Source organism: Cervus elaphus, chromosome 25 (genome assembly GCF_910594005.1).
Source record: "Cervus elaphus chromosome 25, mCerEla1.1, whole genome shotgun sequence".
NCBI classification, from domain to species: domain Eukaryota; kingdom Metazoa; phylum Chordata; class Mammalia; order Artiodactyla; family Cervidae; genus Cervus; species Cervus elaphus.
This window is the reverse complement of record NC_057839.1, coordinates 59,232,872-59,253,489: the sequence shown is the minus strand read 5'-3', so window position 1 is coordinate 59,253,489 and position 20,618 is coordinate 59,232,872. Positions and strand designations below refer to the sequence as shown.

Sequence of the window (20,618 nt, the reverse complement as noted above, 5' to 3'; positions counted from 1 at the left end):
CCAGCAGCGATTCCGTCCCACAGGGGCACATCTTTTCTCCTTCCCTTGGGAATTTGCATCTTTTTTTTTTCCTTTTCTCAATGAATATGCATGAGAGTCCCAAGTGAGAGATGAGTCAGTCCACATTAAATCCATTTTTTTATGTCAAAATTTGTTTTGCCATCAGTATATCTGAATTTATGTGGCTTAATAAACATATTTTAAGCAGAATTTATAAAACGTACTTTCCTGGGTATGCAGAGGGAATTTGAGGTGAAGGAGGTGGGAGGGAGAGGCGGTTAGAGAATTGAATTTAATTTCTTTGTCTTTTTTTTCCCCATTAGCCAGATGCATTACTTTTTTCAACTCTCTTTGTGGTTTCTTAAATTTCTTACCAGGAATTCAGTAGGAAGGTTAATAATAGGTCCTACTTATTAGAATTTATTTTTCCTGCTTGCAAATGAAGGTAAGGCAGGACACCAGTACCTGAATGAAAAATGTTTCTTTCACCTTAAAAGCCAGTGAGTCCCAAAGGTTAGGTTGCCCTGACCAGAGTTCAGTCAATTCAGTTCAGTTGCTCAGTCATGTCCAACTCTTTGCGACCCCATGAGCTGCAGCACGCCAGGCCTCCCTGTCCATCGCCAACTCCCGGAGTTTACTCAAATCATGTCCATTGAGTCGGTGATGCCATCAACCCAAGCTCATCCCCTGTTGTCCCCTTCTCCTTCCACCTTCAATCTTTCCCAGTATCGGGGTCTTTTCAAATGAGTCAGTTCTTTGCACCAGGTGGCCAAAGTATTGGAGTTTCAGCTTCAACATCAGTCCTTCCAGTGAACACCCAGGACTGATCTCCTTCAGGATGGACTGGTTTGATCTTGCAGTCCAAGGGACTCTCGAGAGTCTTTTCCAGCACCACAGTTCAAAAGCATCAGTTCTTCAGCACTCAGCTTTCTTTATAGTCCAACTCTCACATCCATACATGACCACTGGAAAAACCATAGCTTTGACTAGACAGACCTTTGTTAGACTTGCCCTTCTCCCTACCGACACTACCCAGCAGTGTGGCCTCAGGACTGAAACTCAAACTATCTAATACCCTGTTGAGCAGTCACGTCTTATTATGCTAAGTGGAAAGATCTGCAAGAAAGCTTCCAACTTAACTGTAAGTTGCTTTTGGAATTCAGCCCGAAAGAAAGCAAACCAGCCACAGACACCACTTTTATTTATTTTTGAGGTGTCCTTGCTTAGCGGGAGGGCGTTGCACCACCTGGGTGTCTAGCCCTGCTTCAGGCTTCCTGTCCTGCACTGGTCAGTAAACACCCCAAGGACAGGACTTAACTCGCTCCCATGGGTGTCCTCAGGCAGCAGGTGTGTCCCATGGTGTCTCAGATAATGTTATTTCCGGTAACGTCAGGAAACTGATGAAGAAAATTGTCAAAACAGAACAGATTCGCTGAATAACCGGGGCCAAGTGCCTGTATGTAAACCATCAGGTGGGCTTCTGATGGTGAAAGGGTTCATTGTATTCCTCTCTTCACATGTTATAACATTATGCTTTGTGGTTTTAATCCCTACAGCAGGGGTTTCCACTCTTTTAATTTTTTTAATTTAAATTTATTTATTTGTAATTGGAGGATAATTGCTTTACAATATTGTGCTGGTTTCTGCCATGCATCAACATGAATCAGCCATAGGTATCCATATGTCCCCTCCCCCTTAAACTTCCCTCCAGGAGCCCTGTTTTCTGTCACGGACTTAGCTTTAGTGGCAGTGATGGATATAAAATTTCATTGACAAAAGTCATAATTTTAGATGGATTTGTGTAGTTAATAACAATAGCGTCTACATCTCTTATAAATAACAGTACCTGTACTTGCAAGGCATATTTATTTGCCCATCAGACACTGCTTGTTATGTTCGCACTGTCAAGGCTACTGCTTGGTCTAATATGTGTTTTATTTTGTTTTATTTGTTTTAGATGATAAGCTTCTTAAAATCAGAAACATGTCATTTAGAGGGAGCATCTCTAGGGCTTTTGAGAACACCTTGTATAAATATGTCCTTTATGAAAGCCAAGTGATGACAAACATAATTGTAAGCTTCATCTGAGGCCTGTAGAAGTAGAGCTTTCTGCTTTTTGGTAGAAAGTTCTGCCAAATTCTTTGATCTTCCTTGAAGACATATTTTTCTAGTGAATATATGTTGAAATTAGATCCAAATGGAAGTAACTTTTCAGTTAAAAATTTCATTTCTTTGTGGCGTTTACCGTATGTGATGTGTTACTAAAGGTAAATGAATTAACTGAGGAATTTTGAGGCAAAAAAGGACATACTGTCTCCTCTTTTTCTTTCAACTGGAGGAGAATTGCTTTACAGTGTTTTGTTGGTTTTTGCTGTACGACAGCATGAATCAGCCATCAGTGTACACACACCCCCGCCCCCTTAAGCCTCCTTCCCCCAACTCCATCCTTTTTAGGTCATTGCAGAGCGCCACGCTGGGCTCCCTGCACAGATTCCCACTCGCTGTCTGTTTGACACATGGTCATGTGTATTTCTTGTTGTTGTTTAGTCACTAAGTTGTGTCTGACTCTGTGACCCCATGGACTGTATCCCGCCAGGCTGCCCTGTCCATGGGATTTCTCAGGCAAGAATACTGGAATAGGTTGCCCTTTCTTTCTCCAGGGGATCTTCCCGACCCAGGGATTGGACCCACGTCTCCTGCGTTGGCAGGCAGATTCTTTACCACTGAGCCACCAGGGAAGCCCAGTAGTGTATGTGGAACATGCTGTTTCTTAACTTTGCTGAGTGCTTTAGCAGAAACTTGGATTGTGTGTGTGATTTAATGTCTCTGAATATAGCTGGTTGCTGACTTACAATGGTTTAACTTGAGATTTTTTTCACTTTACGATGGTGTGAAAACCATACACATTCAATGGAAACTGTACTTGTAATGTTGAACGTTGATCTTTCAGGGCCAGCCTTGTATGGTAGGCACTCCCTGGGCATGCTGGGCAGTGGCTGGGACCCGCAGCTCCCAGACAGCTGCCCGTTCACGAGGGTAAACAACCAATACACTTAAAGCCACTCTGTACCCAAGACAGCCACTCTGGTTTTTCTTTTTTTTTTTTTTTTAACTTTCAATACAGTATTCAATAAATTACAAGAGACATTCAACACTTCATTATAAAATAAAATTTGTATTAGATGATTTTGCCCAATTTTCAGCTAATATAAATGTTCTGAGCACATGTACGGTGTTCTTGCCTAAGTTATGGTATTCAGTAACGGTGTATTAAATGCATCTTCAGCATAATAAACTTCTGATTTTTATGATGGGTTTATCTGGTTATAGCCCCATTATAAGTTGAGGAAGATCTGTATAGTATTTTCATTTAGATGCAGTCACTGGACACTGGCCCTTGGACAGCACAGAGATCAAACTAGTCAGTCCCAAAGGCAATCAACCCTGAATTGGAAGGATTGATGCTGAAGCTGAACTTCCAGTCCTTTGGCCATCCGATGCAAAAAGCTAACTCGTTGGAAAAGACCCTGGTGCTGGGAAAGATTGGGGGCAAGAGGAGAAGGGGGTGACCGAGGATGAGATGGTTGGATGGCATCACCAGCTCAGTGGACCTGAGTTTGAGCAAACTCTGGGAGATAGTGAAGGACAGGGAAGCCTAGAGTGCTGCAGTCCATGGGGCTGCAGAGAGTCAGACACGACTTAGCAACTGAACAACAACTGGACACTCAAATTAATTGGTAGCTTATTAAGATATTCAACCTTGGTTTACCTCTTTCCCACAGATGGAAAGCTAGTCACCATAGTGTCTTGAAGACAGAAGGGATTGATAAGTGTTTGCTGCTGAACCTGAGGAGCTGGGAGGAAGATCCACAGGGATGGTTGTGGCTTCTGCATCCTCACTGCCTTCTACCTCTTCTCATGCCATCTGAGCTGCAGGAAGTATTCAGAAGCAGGACCTTAGCATTTTAGGGTTCACGGAAAGAAGGCTGGGGCCTTCTTTGTGAAGAGAGGCAGGAATAAACCTAAATTTAAACCTGAGTCTTGGTTCATGCAGACTGGCTGCAAAGCTGGGGCTTGGCTTATTGTTTGTTCTGTACCCTTGATGCTCCTGGTTGGGAGCGAGGCAGGTTGTCCTGGGTGACGTACTCCAGGTGTGCCGGGATGTTACTGTTAGTGATAGATGACACCTGAAGGGGTTGGAGGGCTGTGGGGGTGCAGGATGGGGGTCTTATCCAGCACTGGGGGGCTCCCCAAGGCTTCACAAATGGGGCAGGTCTGGTCTGAGTCTTTGAGGAGGAGATGGGAGGGTGAAGGGTGTGTGTGTATGTGTTGCGGGGTGTTTCTGGCTGATAGGGGAGCAGTGTGTGTGTAAGTTCAGCTGTGAGCAAGGGCTTGTGTTCACTGCAGGTGGGGAGAGGGTCCTGAATGGGGGCGAGGAATAGTGAGGCTGCAGGGGTAAGTGGACGTCAGGTCTTGAGGACCTCTGTGTCACATCTCAGAGTTGGGACTTGATTGGAGGTGTCGACTGAAAAATACAGTCACAACCTGAAAGTGGAAACTTACTTTATTTTGGTGGGAATGTTTAGGACTCTGAGCCTGGGAGAAGGTAACTCTGAGGAAACTGCCCTAAGGAGACAGGGATGGGTAGTCAGGCTTTGTGCAAGTTTGCAACAAAGGGAGCTGGCAGTCTGAACATCAAAGATCAGGTATCAGGTTAAGGAATTTATAGCACTCTATGTATGGGAAGATGCAAGCCTGTGGACTCACTGAATTCGTTCCTTTCATATGTACCTCAGCTCTGGGGCCAGTCCTGTTTCCTCATTCACCTTGCTGCTTGCATTCTCCCAGCTCCTCAGCAGTCACCTTGGGGGCTGGCGGCGTCTGCTAGATCACAGTTTGGGGAGCCCTCGTTCACATTTGGAGGCCAGAAATCACTGATGGCGGTGACAGGTCTTGTTTATTAATATGGCAGGAGATATTTTCATTTCACAGTAGCCCCTGGTGAATTTTAGGGGAGTTGAATTGGGAGATGTGCATTCAGGGGGAGGGTGTCAGAATGCATCCCAGGGAGTCATGAGCATCCATTAGGAGGCTGTTGGAGGCACACATATGAGGGGCATGCTGGCCGGTGGACACAGTACTCCTGAGTGTGCAGGAGGGCAGGAGAGGATGGGGGCCGGGCGAGCCCGGGTTCCTGGTTAAGTCGTGTGGTGGGTGGTTTGTGGGGCCCGGTACTGCGCTGGGACCCACACCGTGGGGAGCAGGTCTGGGAAGATGTGCGTGAGTTCGGGGTTAGATATTTGGAGAAGACTGTACCCCAGGCACCTGCCCACTGGTTCATGACCCCTCCTTGTTCCAGCCAAGACCAGCCACAACCATCTCTCCCGATAAATTGTACATCTTATACAACATCTCTGATTCTGATTTCCTCTGGCCACATTTTTCCACACTTGTGTGTCTCTCACTGTACAGGCTGACTACTCATGTTGCTTTGCCAAACACACTGAGTTCAACAAAAGGACCCTAGATTATGCTTAATGTTCACGTCACCCCAGATCAGAGCAAATCAGTGCATACCAAGAGGAGTTTTAATACCACCCATTTATACCACTTCTCTGTAATCGAGAGCCTTTTTGTAGGTAATAATCAAAAAGATGTTTAAGGGAAAGAGTAGAGTTATAGCTTTATTTTCCAAAGCCTTTTACAGAATTTGATTGTGGTGTGCATTAAAAAAAATATACATGGGTATTAGAATTTTTTCTTATTTGGTAGAGGGTTAGGGTGCTACCTACCACTTAGGGATTGTTTGCTGTAATGATTAAAGAAGTTGCGTTTTAGCAGTCAGCCTTGGTTGATTTGATCCAGTTGTATGGTTGTATCACTGTTACTTGTTGGCTGCAAATTAACTTTTTAAACAGCTTTCCTGAGAGGCGGCTCCTTATGTAAAGCAAATCTTACTCAATGTCTGTCAGCACACAGAGCTATATGTATGCAAGTGTGTGTGTGTGTGTCTGTGTAAATGTAAATGTAGTTTAGCATGAGTGATAGGTCCCAAGATAACAACCTGGGTGAGCTTCCCCCAGAGGCCTCTCCGGCAGTCCCAGCATAAACACAGACAGACGTGTTCTTTCTCTTGGCATTAGACAGACATGAGGATAAGGTTTCTCTGCGCTTGGCCCTGTGCTGGCCCCTGGGGATGCAAAGATGAATGGCACATCTGGGCACATGGTTCTTTTTTGATTGATGAGATTGCAGAACTCCCCCAAGCCCTCCTCCCCCTTTTTTAGTACTCTTCTTCCTATTTTGACTGTTGGAATATTTCCTTTCATTGGCTTATTAGTTATGCTTTTAAATTAACCTCTAACACAGTTACCATGTAATTAAATAATCAAATGTTAAAAATTGTACAGATGTTTTCATTACAGTAAAGTATGTGTAATAGTCAAAATATTGTTATGGTTTCTTGTTTTGTGTGGTTAGTTTTGTTTTTCTATATTTTGTGCTCAAGACATTAAAAGTCAGAGCTCTTTTAAGTTGAAACATTCTTAACGGCCTCAAATCAATCAAACCTCTCTTGCAGTATGATGTTACAGGCTATTGCTTCTAAAATTATGTGAAGGAATAAATCAGTGAGTCTGACAGTTATTATAACTATAAAGGTTATAAGTAAAAATTATAATGCTGCAGTATAAAACCCATCCATATTCCTGCGTGGTGGCCTGTGAACATGTCCCTATTCTTGGTATAAATACTTCAGGTTATATGCAATCTCTTGTTGCTGTTCAGTTGCTAAGTCGTGTCCGACCCTCGTAATGATCTTGTGTGTGTGGACTGCACTTACAGATATATGGAAAAATAATATAAGCCTTGCACTGTTTTGATTTTTTATATATTAGTAAAAAAGACACGTACAACATTTGATTTACAGCCTTGTCTCTTCCCCTCTGCCTTTAACATCTTCAGAGAGGATGCAGGCGTAGAGAAAATGCTTCCTTCCTACGCAACATTGATCTCAGTGCTTGCCGGGCTAAAACCCCTGATAGCGCAAACCGCGTGCCCCGCGCGGCGCCGCTCCCCGTGATCCGTGACTAATCCTGCAGGCACTGCGGAGAAAGGTCCGGACTCGGAACTGCGGACGGCCTGCCTGGAAAGGGTGACGTCACCTCCGTCTGCGCGTGCGCGCGGCCGCTGATGCAGCGATGTATCACCGGGCTCTTTGTGCTCTGGGGTGCGTGCGCGCGCGGCTCTCCCCTAAATAAAGTAATGAGTAAAATTCGGTAGTCATCACCAAGACTCTGTACTAATAGGAACCCTCCAGCTTACTGCTGCATGTTGCTTTTCTTTGTTCTTTCAAGATGCTGCTTTATTAACACTTTTTTTTTTTTTTTGCTGCTACAAGCTGTGTTTTTATAAGGATGGGGATCTTTGCAGTCGTCCCCCACTTTCAGGTTTCCCACTTAGTAAATACTAAAGTGGAACAGCTGACAGGCAAATGCGACCTCTGCAAAGGGATGAGCAGCGCGGTTTGCCTTGTGTTTTAGGGACAAATCCCAGTGAAGGAGGTGAGGTGGACTGTTCAGAGCAAGGTGCCAGCCCCTTGGTTACTGCTCAAATGGTGAAGAAATGGCAGTGTTTTTTTCTAACACGGTTTTTACTTTTTAAAAAATTGACTCATGTAGTTGGAGGATTAGGTAAAATTTCAAATGACTAGTATATGTCAGTAGTCCCAGGAGAAATATGGAGGGAAAATACTAACCTGTGTTTTGGTTTAGACTTTTAAAAAATTGTATTCCTTTTTAAACTCATTTGATTTGCTTCATCTTAATTTCTTTTTAAACCAGCTATGTAAAAAATTTTGTTGGGATGATGTGCGGCATAAAAGCTTTTTGCTCATTGTAAAAATATTTCTGTGGTGCTTTCTTTTTAAATTAAAAAAAAAAAACAACACATGGGGGAGGCGGGTGGCTCTTCCTTTTCTGTTTGTTGTTTTTAAAAAATCTGATACCAAGGAAGTGACCAAGCGTGTGAGCATTCTGGTCAGCAGTGACTCGCTTCAAAAGGCGTTTGTTCACAGTAACAATGCGGTACCTCCTTGCAGAGTGGAGGGGTAAAAAATAAGTTGATTCGTCCAGTGGGGGATTAGATAGTTTGAGTTTCAGACCATTGGTACAGCTAAAAAATTTTCCATTGTTGAATAACTTGTGGAATGTTTACTCTTAGGACCCAGAGGTTCCTTTTCCCTGTTAGAAGTGTAAGTCATACTATAGGCCATCTGAGCAACACTGAGCTTAATAGTTTACAAACCTGAAACAGAAAGTGCTCAGGGACATTGGGGTGCCTGTGTGGGGGCTTCAGGGGCAAGAAGCTGGAGAAGTATGTTGTTCTGTTAGTTCATTCATCCGCTCATTCATTCATCCAATCAACCCATGGTCATTGGCCATCCTGTGCCTAACATCTGGGAAACAGCAGGGAACAAAACAGACGTGTCCTCTGGCTAGCAGGTGGATTTAGAGGAAGAGAGGGGGAAAGTGGTCCTCCTGATGGGTAACATAATGCGAGTCACTTTAGGGAATGTGGATAATTTGGGAGGGCGGGGGATTGAAATAGATCACAAATCAGCAGACTACTGAGCCAAACAGCAATCTGAAAGGTGATAGCAGAATCAATTTTGGCAAGTCACATCATGCTGAACCTGGAGGGTGGGGTTTGAGATATTTTTAAATGAAAATGTTAAAGTCTCTGAATATTCAAATATGATTGCTTGAAGGAAAAGACGTTATTTGTGTTGATTGAAACCAGGAACAAGGAAAGAAGGTCATCAACCACTAACCGCACATTTATGTTCACAATGATGAAATCAGATTTGTAGGGCGGCCCCCCCCCCCCAGCCCATAGCATTCAACAAACATCAAGATCTAGAGTAATACGAACATTCTGGTCAAATTTCTTTCACATTTGGTTTAAGAAAGCAGTTGTTGCCTGCCTTTTAGGCCTCCCCTGCGACATACCCTTTGCACCAAGGAGGAGCTGGGTGAGCTTTGGCTGACTGCATCTTCACTATGCCCTGAAGTAGCATTTCATTAAAATTCACATGGGCTTTTCTGTCTCAGCAAAATGTACTTTAAATTGTAACAAGTGTCCAGTCTCTCTACACACACTTCGGTATAGGCTTGTGTAATTGAAAAAGTAGGTAATTTATGAAACGGTACAACAACTACACCTCCTCTGACTTTGGCCATTTACCTCTGTTAATTTTCCCCACTCACGTTGCTTTTCTCTTTTTTTTTTGCCCTTTCTTTCCTCAGTTTAGTCACTCAGTCGTGTCTGACTCTTTGCGACCCCATGGACTGAAGCATGCCAGTCCATCATCAACTCCAGGAGCTTATTCAAATTCATGTCCATCGAGCTGGTGTTGCCATCCAACCATCTCATCCTCTGTCATCCCCTTCTCCTCCCGCCTTCAGTCTTTCCCAGCATCAGGGTCTTTTCCAGTGAGTCAGCTCTTCGCCTGAGGTGGCCAGAGGATTGGAGTTTCAGCTTCATTATCAGTCCTTTCAGTGAATATTCAGGACTGATGTCCTGAAATTCTCTCTGTGAAGTTTGGTGGCCCTTGGAAGTAAAGTGCTGAGTTACCTGGTCTGTGGCACTGGTGTGGTCTGGGGTCTCACGGTTGTCACCCTGAGATGGCATCCACCAGTCCTTTCCCCGGAATGTTGAGAGTGTGGAAGGACAGACTTGTGCTTCCAGCATGGTTGTTGGGTGTATCCTCTGTTCCACAAGTTTAGGAGCCACAGCTTGGTCCTTTTATGTATCAGGAAGCCAGGAAGTAGGAGTTATCCTATCTGTAGTGTAGTCTGGAATCACTGGAATAGCCCAGAAGCCATGTATTTGTAAATTTTTTGTAGTCATGTGCTCCATTTTCATAAATAGCTTTTCAGGGCCTGGAACAGAATCTGCCTTTTGATCTGAGGACATTTCATGGCTGAGTTCTTCCGGCTTTTTATTGAAAGTTACATGATATATTTAATCTGGCTTTAGTGTGTGTGCAGGCTGCCTCTGTCTTTTGCCTGTTTTTAAAAATGGAAACCGGGTTAAACATAATGCTTAGGTGACCGCCTAATAATAGCCACAAACTCAGTGTCTTTGTGTGGTTAATTTTATGGTTCTCTTTTTTGTTTGTTTTCCTCTTTTCTGTTGTAGATGTTTTCATTGTCAATTTTAATAACATTAACATCTCTTTTTCTGTGGCATATTCAACAAAAATATTGCAGTGAAACTATTTAGAATTTACCTTCTAGTCTATGTTGGGACATGTGCATATATCATGATAAAAGTTAAACGCATTTCCACACCAATTTAGCCATTGACTCACGTGTCTTTCTTCCTCTGGAAAAACGGTGAATCTTCCTTAATGATTCAGGAACTGGTTGGCTAGAGTAGCTACTTTAAGACACTGAGGATCCACGGGAGCCAGTCTGTGGCCTGCGGTGGGGCAAGGCAGGTGAAGGGTATTTCGTTTCCTTCACTTTGTTTTCCCATCAGTACAATCTTCCTGTGGGGTGGCTGGAAACACGGCAGCTCCAACTAGCATCGTTCACGCCATCAAGGTCGTTAATAAATAGTGTAGCTCCGAGTCGGCGGGAATTGTCAAGGACGCTGGCCTCTCCTGGGGTCCCTGCCCAGGAATCGGGACCTTCTTGCTGAGGGTTGTGTGACAGGCAGTGTCTGCTGCTGTGGTGTGGAGTCCAGGACAGCCGTGGAGGTGGCATCTCCCCGAAGGCTCTGCCCTGTCCTGGCCAGGGCGCCTGCGGGCACAGGCTGTTGAGGGGACGGCCGGAAGCAACGTTTTCTTATCTGGTGACGGTGGAAGGGGATCCTCTTTTCAAACCCCCCGTGAGTGAGGATCTGCAGCCACGGCTTGCTCCCTCTGAGCATCCTGTCATTTGATCTTCTCCTCCTTGCCACCTCGGTGCCACGTGCAGCCTCCAGAACTTTCCATCCTGCGCCCTGCCCTGCAGGTACTTATGAGCTCGTCTCCAGGAAGGCTGCCGTGGTGCCCGATTCCTCTCTGTATTTGCCTCCCCCCGCTGCCGTCCGTATTCATATCAGCTGGAACTGGGTTGTTGTCAGTCTTTGTGGACACATGCAGTGAACCACCAACAATGGGCAATGAACTCCTGAGATGACATTGCGTCCATTCAAGGGTTTTTGAAGGAAGCTTAAGGATGAAATTGCAGACCGCTTGGCTCCTGTCTTGCCTTTTATAAATAGCCCCTGTTTTAAAAGCTTGGTGGGTTGCCAGTGCAAGGCAGGGTATACTGGAAAGCAAAGAAGGCTGGCGATGTGGAGGCCTGCGTTCTGTGTCGAGCCAGCCCTTTCTCAGCCAGCTGGGTAGTGTGCTAAGCCCTTGGGCATTTCAACGTCCATGATTTTGTTGTCTAGTCGCTGAGTTGGGTTGGACTCTTTGCGACTAGTTGCATCCTGTTACACTGGGTGCTTCCTACATAGGTATTCTGTGGACAGGGTTGTTACTAATCTATGCATTCTTTGCTTCTGTGAATGATATGTTGTAGGGACTAGATCCTGCTCGATTTCTCCCAAAGGGGCCGGTGTGGTTGCTGTTTGTGTGCTTGTTTCAGCAGGCTGGACTCCAGCCTCGAGTCAGGTCCTGGTCCTTATCCTGGTCTGGGGGGCTGGGGCTGCAGGGAGCTTGCCCTGAACCTGCGAGCTCAGAGTTTATCTGCATGCTTTGAGGCTCCCCTTCTGCTGCTCACGGTTTCCCCTCGTGGTGGGAGCTGCCGAGGTTGCCCTGAGCCATGTCCTGACTTGTTTCAGCAGCTCCAGGTGGCCTAGGCCGGCCCTGCCCTCGAGTCCTTAGAAGGGGACTTCCTCTCCTGCTTTTGGCCCCTCTCCTGTCTGTGCCTGACCAGGCGGTTTTCCCAGGTGTCATCTCTGGCAGGGCTGGTCTGTAGGAACCGCTCAGGCACATGAGACATGGAAGCTCTGATCACTTACCAGGAGCATTTTTTCTTGCCCCGGTTTCCAGGTCTGCGCCTTCCTTTGGCTATTACCAACTCACAGTTTGGATCCTTTCCTTGAACTGTTTTGACAAAAACAGACAGGAAGGTACGGTTGGGGCCAGTAGTCTTTAGTTTTTTTTCGAGAGATTGCCTTGCCCTGCCACGAATGACAATTACTGGGTTTAAGTTTACTTACTAGATTTAAGTTTATTACTAGATTTAAGTTTATTTATTTTTAGTTGGAGGATAATTGCTCCACAATATTATGCTGGTCTCTGCCGTAAGTCGACATGAATCAGCCTTAGGCGTACGTATGTCCCCTCCCTCTTGAACCTCCCACAGTCACTGGCTTTGATGACAATGGCCAATATCTTGAACCTGGATGACGCCTGTAGAGACCTCCAAGAGAAAAATCCCAAGGCGTTATTACAAGTGTGAACATCTTGACTGCAAACTCCCGTGTGGGCAGCCACCCTAGAGAGCTTCGGCCTGACATGTTTGGGGTGCCAGGGTTCCCTTGGCTTAGATGGACATTGGCTTGTCCTAAACTGCCTGCTGTGTGCTTCCTGGCCAGAGTATTTCCGCTTGGCCTTCGACGATGTTGGCGGGGGCGTGGGGAGAGTTGGTTTGATGTGATAAGAGGGACCTGGGCCACCCTGTGAGGCAGGTGACACCAGGCCATCTTGCCACATTCGCCAGTGACATCCCTCCAGGGAGGCATGGCCCAGAAAACCTGGAAGGGCAGAGCCTAGAGGGAGCGGTGGCCGGTCCCCAGCTATTTACAATCCCTGCTCTCCTCCCTGACACTTTTATTTTTAACCAGATTCGCAGATAGGATGAGGCTTCGAGCTCCCCCTAGAGGATTTAGTGTGCCACGAATCATAGTTGTTTTTTTAAACAATGTTGCTACTTTATTTGCTAATGTTTATGTTAATCATGGAATTACAAGGGAAGATTTGTGAAACAATCTGGACTGATTTCACATCTAGTCTTTTGGGGACTGATTCTTTATTTAAAGCTGGAAATGATCGAGAGAGCCTGCTTGGTATGGGAGCCTCTGGGTCTGGGTCTGCATGTTACTCTTCCTCATTAAAGGAGGATCAGAGACTTACCTTCATAGAATAAAAAGTTTACTTCATGGGTGTAAAGAAAGCAGCTGTGTTGGCATTGGAGATAAGGGTGGTTCAGAAATTAAATGACACTCAAGCAACCCAGTCATTGTATTTTCTCTTTTGTCTTTTAGGGTTTCGAAAAAACGATGAAATGAAAGCTATGGATGTTTTGCCAATTTTAAAGGAAAAAGTTGCATACCTTTCAGGTAAAGTTTAACTTTCTAATCTGCTTCATTGTTCCTTGTACCTTGATACAATGTCAGAGTCCAAAATACTAAACTATAAACCAACTCACCCAACATATCATAACAGCATTGGCGTTTCAGTGGATTTTTAACTGCTTTTTTCTTGTGGCATCAGCCTAAGAATTTCGTGCCCAAAGCATTTCCTTCTAGCTGGCAGGCACATCGTTGGTCAGATAGCATTGGTGATTACAACATGCTCATGTCTGTCGTTCAGTCCACTCTGACTACCCTCCCCAGTCAGTTAAGTAAAAGGACTGATTCTTTAAGGTCTGTCATTTCAGCAAAGATGGGAATGTGACCAGATCTAGAGTTATCCTGAATTCCCGCCTCTCTTCCCGGTCTTGGAATTCCTGGAAAGCCCTCGTATCCCCTGCCAGTGGTCTCCCACTGAACAGTAGACCCTGGTTTTGGGGGCTCCTGGCCCTCCTGCAGTGTGAAGACAGACTCTGGACTAGTCTCCCAGGCTCTGGGGCACTCACCTGCCTTCCTCTGCATGTAGAGGGTCTGCTTTTGGGCTCTCTGCCCAGAGGCTCCCTCCTACCTGAACAGAACAGTCGTTGGGTATTATACCTTATTCTAATACTTTGGCCACCTGATGTGAAGAGCCCACTCTTTGGGAAAGGACCCTGAGGCTTGGAAAGATTGAGGGCAGGAGAAGAAGGGGACAACAGAGGATGAGATGGTTGGATGGCATCACTGACTCAATGGACATGAGTTTGAGCAAGCTCCAGGAGATGGTGAAGGACAGGGAAGCCTGGTGTGTTGCAGTCCATGGGGTCACAAAGAGTTGGACACAACTGAGCGACTGAACAATGACAAGCACCAACTCACTTGTTACAAAAGAGAGGTTTGCAGGAGTTTTCTGCTGTGTTTGAGCAGGAAGTATCAAATAAATCTGTAGATTGTCACGTGCTTTTAGACAAGTCTTCCTTGATGTGTTTCCCTTGATAAGTTTTTATCTTTCCCAAACAGGCCTACTCTGCTGATCTGATGTCTCCTCTTGAACACATTTTATTTTAAATTTGTAGCATTGCTAGTTGCTTTTATGTGTTCTGTGTGTCCTCTTAAGCGTGTGGGACGGGTATATATTTAGGGCACAGCTTCCTGTGGTGGTTTTCCTAATGTTATCTTGCTTTCTGTCTCATCATGTTTCTTGGGCCCTGTTAAACGTGGTTTGATGATTTTGTTGAAGTAAATCTAATTCAAAGTGACTTTGAAAGGTTAATAGAAAAGTAAGAAGTTCATGAAAAAAAAAAAAGAAGATACTTTTTTTTTCCCCCAAACTTTTTGAAGTCTTTGTTTTGTATTGAGATATAGCCGATCAGCAGTGCTGTGATTGTTTCAGGCGAGCAGGGAAGAGACTCAGCCATACACACACGTGTCCCTCCTCCATCAGCCCCCACGCCCCCGCATCCAGGCTGGCACATGACCCTGAGCAGAGTTCATGGGCTGTACAGTAGGTCCTTTTTGATTATCCATTTTAAATATAGAGTGTGTGCATGACCATCTCAAACTCCCTGACTATCCCATCCCCACTGGCTACCAAAGGTTAGTTTTCTAAGTTTGTGAAGAAGAAGGTACTTCAGATTGTTGGAAAAACTTGGTGAAAAAATAAGTGAAAAGCGAGGGGCAAAGCCTGCCTTGATGCATGGCAGCCCACTCCAGTGTTCTTGCCTGGAGAGCCCCACGGACAGAGGGAGGAGCCTGGCAGGCTGCACGGCCCATTGGGTTGCAGAGAGTCTAACACGACTGAAGTGACTTAGCAAAGCACACACGCCGTAGTATTCCTAGTTTCCGATCAGAGTTGGCCAGTTAAAGTAGCTTGAGGTCCTTGCTGATTGCCTTAAGCCTGCTGTTACCTTGTTTAGGAAGGGAGAAGGGAAAATGAAAATCATTAAATTGAAAACTAGCTGATTACTTGTGTGGTGAATTTTTTGCTTTGAAAAATTTCAATGAAAGAATAAACTTCTGAACATTTTTTTACCTCTGTTCCTGTTTATTCTTTTTTTCTTGAGATATAATTTTCATACCATAAAGCCACCTTGTAAAAGTGTGCAGTCCAGTAGATTTTAGTGTATTCACAGGTTGTGGCACTATCATCACTGACTGTCTTAATCCTAAAGAGACTGTCATCGGCCTCCAAAGAGCCCCGTTCCCAGTCCGAGGTTCCTCCACCACTCCTCTGATACACTTTTTGCTCTGACCCATTTTAAAACACATCAGGGGTATTTAATATTATGGTAACTTTGTAAAAGCTCTCCATGTGAATGACTTTTAGTAAATTAAATCTAAGTGAACTAGCAGGGCTTTGAAAAAGCAGGCCAAAGGATCAGAGATTCTGTGAGATACCTGTGGGCTCAAGATCTCTTAAGAAACCAGCATGGATGCCTTGAACTTGAATATATCTGATCCTCATTCTCCCCTCCAGGAACCTGGAAAAGTAGTCCTCATTGCACGTAGGTGAGATAGCACGGAACTGTTTTCCCCATTCAGAGGGGGATCTAAATGAGGTGAGATGATGCATCTAACGTCTGTGAAGTCAGAAGGAGGGGCAGTAAAAGAAGCGTCCTGTAGTTTATATTTGGTGTTGTGTGTGTGTGCTGCTGCTGCTGCCAAGTCGCTTCAGTCGTGTCCGACTCTGTGACCCTATGGACAGCAGCCCACCAGGCTCCTCTGTCCACGGATTCTCTAGGCAAGAGTACTGGAGTGGGTTACCATTCCCTTCTCCAGTTGTATGTATATAAGTAGGTATATTTATAGCTTACATACTTAGTGTATTACATATATTTAATGTCCTGCGTGTTTGCACATTTAATGGATATGTATATATCGGGTTGGCCAAAAAGTGTGTTACGGTTTTTCCAGAAGCTGTGATGAAAACACCTGGCTGCACTTTTTGGCCAAGCCTACATACATATATAACATCAACCTCTGCGTGTTGTCATTAGGGTTTCATGTCATTAGGGTTTGGGCCTTAAAAGAACTCACAGGCAGCCTCCACTGTTTTTTAATCCCTTAACTTTTTATCATGGAACATTTCAACATCCGTAAGGAGAGAGGCTGGTATAATGAATTTCTGTGAATCCATGGATCACTTCAATAAACTTGTTTCATCTATGTTCCTTGAAAAACTTTAAAAAAAAAAAAACCCCTGTTTATTATTAATAGATATAGAAGGGAATAATAACTCCTTAATAATAATAGCTCTCTAAAAGCTCGTCAGTATTCATATTTGCGTGGTTGTATCATTATTTGTCTTTCTAGAATGTACATTGCAGTTGGTGGATGTGTCTGATGTATCTTTTTAATCTTGAGGCTCTTCGTCTCCTCTTCATTCTTTTTGTCTTACTCCTTTGTGTTTATTTATTAAGTGAGGAAGCAGTGTTTTCCTGTAGACGTCCCTACATTTTGCTGATTGCAGCCTTGGGTGGTCATTTAACATGTTCCCCTTGCCCTGGATTTCCTGTGAACTAAGAGCTGAATCTTGCTGCTTTATTAGACTTAGCTTAGATTTTGTAGGAAATAGACAAAGCATTTTAATGAGTAGTGTTGGGTAGTTCTACTGGGAGTTTTATTGAGAGAGTGTGGTGTCTCTTTCTTATGACATTTAGCATTCATTGATATTTCTTGCTTAGATCTAATACTTTCTTAGGGCTGCAAAATGGTAATATTCTAACTGGGCTTCCCAGGTGACACTAGTGGTAGACTCTGTCTGCAGTGCAGGAGACACGGGCCCAATCCCCGAGTCAGAAGACCCCCTGGAGAAAGAAATGGCAACCACTCCAGTGTTCTTGCATGGGAAATCCCATGGACAGAAGACTACAGTCCATGGGGTCCCAAAGCGTTGAATATGACTAAAGTGACTTAGCACTCATACACAATATCCTAACTATGCCCTTTTTTCTTCGTGTTTCAATTCAGATATTCCATAAAGAGAAATGTCCCCTTGTCAGCTTCTTGGTTTTCCTGAGTTCATACAGGAAAGGAAGGAAGATCCGTGATTGATTCTTGACCTTTGTTTTCAGGCAAAAAAAAAAAAAAAAATCATTAGTCATTTCAGACACATGAAAAAGTGCTGAGATTTTTTAAGTATCATTTTGAGCTCGTGGTTTTAAATATATCTGATGTTTCCATTGTACATTTTTTTTTTTCTTATGAAGTTAAATTTTTTTCATCCTTTTGCTAGTGGGAGCCTCTTCAGATTGGCTCCAAAATCTAGGTACTGTGGTGATAGAGTTTGTCTCTCTGCTGATGTGACAGGATGTTTCAGGCCCCACCAAATCTGTTTCCTGCTCCATGTCTGCAATCAGCCATTTCTCAAAAGTGCCCTGGTTCTTTCACATGGGGCGTAGTGCAGGGTGCTGAGGAAGCTTGCTATTCTGGTGGGGCACTGTTTCTGAGTCAGATATCTCTGTGTGTGTGTGTCTATATACACACGCATATATATGTATGTTTTCTAAATTAGAAACAATATCAGGACTTTGTCCTAACATTTCCAGGTCAGATATAGATTTACAGGTATTTTATTTTTCTTTGATTTTATATCTCCTTGTCTTTTCCTTATGCTATAAACATCTTAGTTCCTACCCTCATCAACTTAATTATCTATCTACATTGTAGTACTGATGGTATCACCATAGTATGAAGACCAGCTGCAGTTCAGTAATTTTTTTGTTTTTGTCATCCTAAGGATATGTGCCGCTAAGAGTGTGCAGCAGCCCTACTCCTGTGTTTTAAAGTCACACAGAATAGTTCCTCTACACGTGGGTCGTGTTCCTCCCAACCTGAAACTTAGGATCACTTATCTGATTTTACTTTACATTTTTAAGGCTTAAAAAACAAGCACCTAGGAGAAGGAAATGGCAACCCACGCCAGTATTCTTGCCTTGAGAATCCCATGGACGGAGGAGCCTGGTGGGCTACATACAGCCCATGGGGTCACACAGAGTCGGGCACGCCTGCCCACGCACACACACATGAAGCAGGCAAGCCCCTCGCACGGGAAGGGGCCTGAGCAGCCTTCTGCCTGCGTTGCAGGGCTGCTTCAACGCCAGCTCCAGCGAGAAGAAGCTGGTGTCATCCAGACAGCACGCGCTGCGCTGCCAGACCACACCGGAGCACGTGCCGGGGCCCCGTCCCACCTGGGACCCGCAATAAACGTGTGTGACTCACCTTAAAAAAAAGATAAAAAAACACCTAATCTTTCTTCAGTATTCAGTAAAATGTATACACATCATTTGAGGGTTAAAAACTTAAAAAAGTTAAAAATAAGGTGTACTCAAATCTAGTTTCTCTCCCTGCCTTCTCTGCCCTGTACCTTTCCTCTCCAATAGATAACCTTTTTTTGCTTTGGTTTTCTTTAGTTTTTAGTTTATTTCTTATACTTTTAAATGTGTCCTATCCATCCATCTATTCTCATCTCCTTCCCCCACCCTGCCTCCCCAACCCCGTCCTGACCAAACAGTAATTTATTCTGCACCATTTTCTCTGCTTTGTAATCTAGAGAGCAGTGTGCAGTGGAATAGAGATTCCTCATTCCTTTCACAGTTGTTCATAATGCTGCTGTGTACAGAAGTGAAAGTCGCTCAGTCGTGTCCTACTCTTTGCGACCCCATGGACTATACAGTTCATGGACTTCTCCAGGCCAGAATACTGGAGTGAATACCCTTTCCCTTCTCCAGGGGATCTTGCCAACCCAGGGATCAAACCCAGGTCTCCCACACTGCGGGCAGATTCTTTACCAGCTGAGCCACCAGGGAAGCCCTGAGTACAGAGACTAGTTTATTCCGTCAGTTGTCTGTTCATGAGTTACTCTTCCAGTGTAGCTTTTCCAGGGCAGAGTGAACATTGACTTTGGACCTGGGGATTGACAGGAATATAGGATTTGATTGCCTAGAGTTTCGCTGTTAGTGTGGTGACCACTGACCTTAGTTCTGGTCTCAGTTTTGCAGAAAATTCTGCATCTCATGGAAAGGGAAAGAGGACCTCCCATCAGTTGTATGTATTTTTGCTAGCTTCTAGCACCGTCTGAGGCCACAGGGACCCAACTGGAAGGTCAGGCACCTCTGGAGGCCTTCCGTCCACTCTGCGTGTGTGCTCAGTCGTGTCAGACTCAGGGAGTCGTGTTGGACACGGACTCCCCGGACTGTAGTCCACCAGGCTCCTCTGTGCTTGGGATTTTCTAGGCAAGGATACTGGAGGGGGTGGCCATTTCCTTCTCCAGGGGATCTCCTGACCAAGGATCGAACCCATGTCTCTTGCTTTTCCTTCGTTAGCAGGTGGCTTCTTTACCACTAGCGCCACCTGGGAAGCCCCCATACACTGCACTGAGTCCCCTTAAAGCCTTCATTCAAGGCTGTTTTAAGCAAGTTTCTGGTTCCCAAGATTCAGCAGGAACGAGGTATGAGCGGTGGGCATGTGAAGGTCGGGGCTGGCCCCGTGGTGACCTTGAGCAGGGGCCCGGTGGACACCCTCTGACAGCTTTGACAGCAGACTTAATAGCAGTCATAATTTCTCTTCACGAACCACACTTGCTCAGAGCTTTCCTTTGGAAAAGTTTGCTTTTCATGGTTAGTGAGTTATTATTCCTCAGAGGGGAGTAAAGAACCATTTTCAGTGGTATCGGAAACCAGAAATTCAGATGAGGGCCACACAGAGGAAAATACAGTCGGTCCATTGAGATTTACATTATACTTCTCACAGTAAGAAGCCTTCTTAAAAAGGAAGTTTGTATCAGTATTATCAGCTATACTTCAATTAACAAAAAAGACAGAAAAGAATTTATTCTACTTGGGTAAAAGGTGACTTTTTATTTATTCATTTAAAGAAAAAGGATGACTCTGAATTTGCTCCTTCTGTGGTCACAAGTTCCCTGAAGTTACCTTTTATAAGAGGAAAATGAGTGTCACTGGGTTTAGGAGAGGAGGTGTCATGCTGATGTTCATAGCTATCATTATGTAGCAACTTTCCTTCTTTCTGATATTAAAACAAACCTCAGTTCATTTAGCCTTTGTGCTTCTGTAGGAGTGTTCATCAGGCCTTTCCATTTTTAACTTGCAGATACCTGATAGTAGGTACTGTTAATTTTGTTTGTTTGGAATATTAAAAAGAGAATTTGTTCCTCCATTGAATGTTTATTGAGTCCTTTCTGTGTACCAGTCTGTTACCAGGAATTGAGAGGGTATAAGATGTCAGTCATTGAACACAGGGGCTTCTGATCTAGTTGGGGACAGACAGAGAGA

The 20,618-nt window shown here is 44.5% G+C and overlaps 1 protein-coding gene across 4 annotated transcripts in view; it reads left to right on the top strand.

Annotated features, from left to right (window-relative positions):
• Positions 1-20,618, top strand: part of TRIO (trio Rho guanine nucleotide exchange factor) — a 354,591-nt gene that overhangs the window by 111,258 nt on the left and 222,715 nt on the right. For all 4 annotated transcript variants that reach the window (XM_043887107.1, XM_043887109.1, XM_043887111.1 and 1 more), the window contains exon 2: positions 13,264-13,338. In XM_043887107.1, the coding sequence (XP_043743042.1) occupies positions 13,264-13,338 (75 nt within the window). The remainder of the gene's footprint in view (positions 1-13,263; positions 13,339-20,618) is intronic.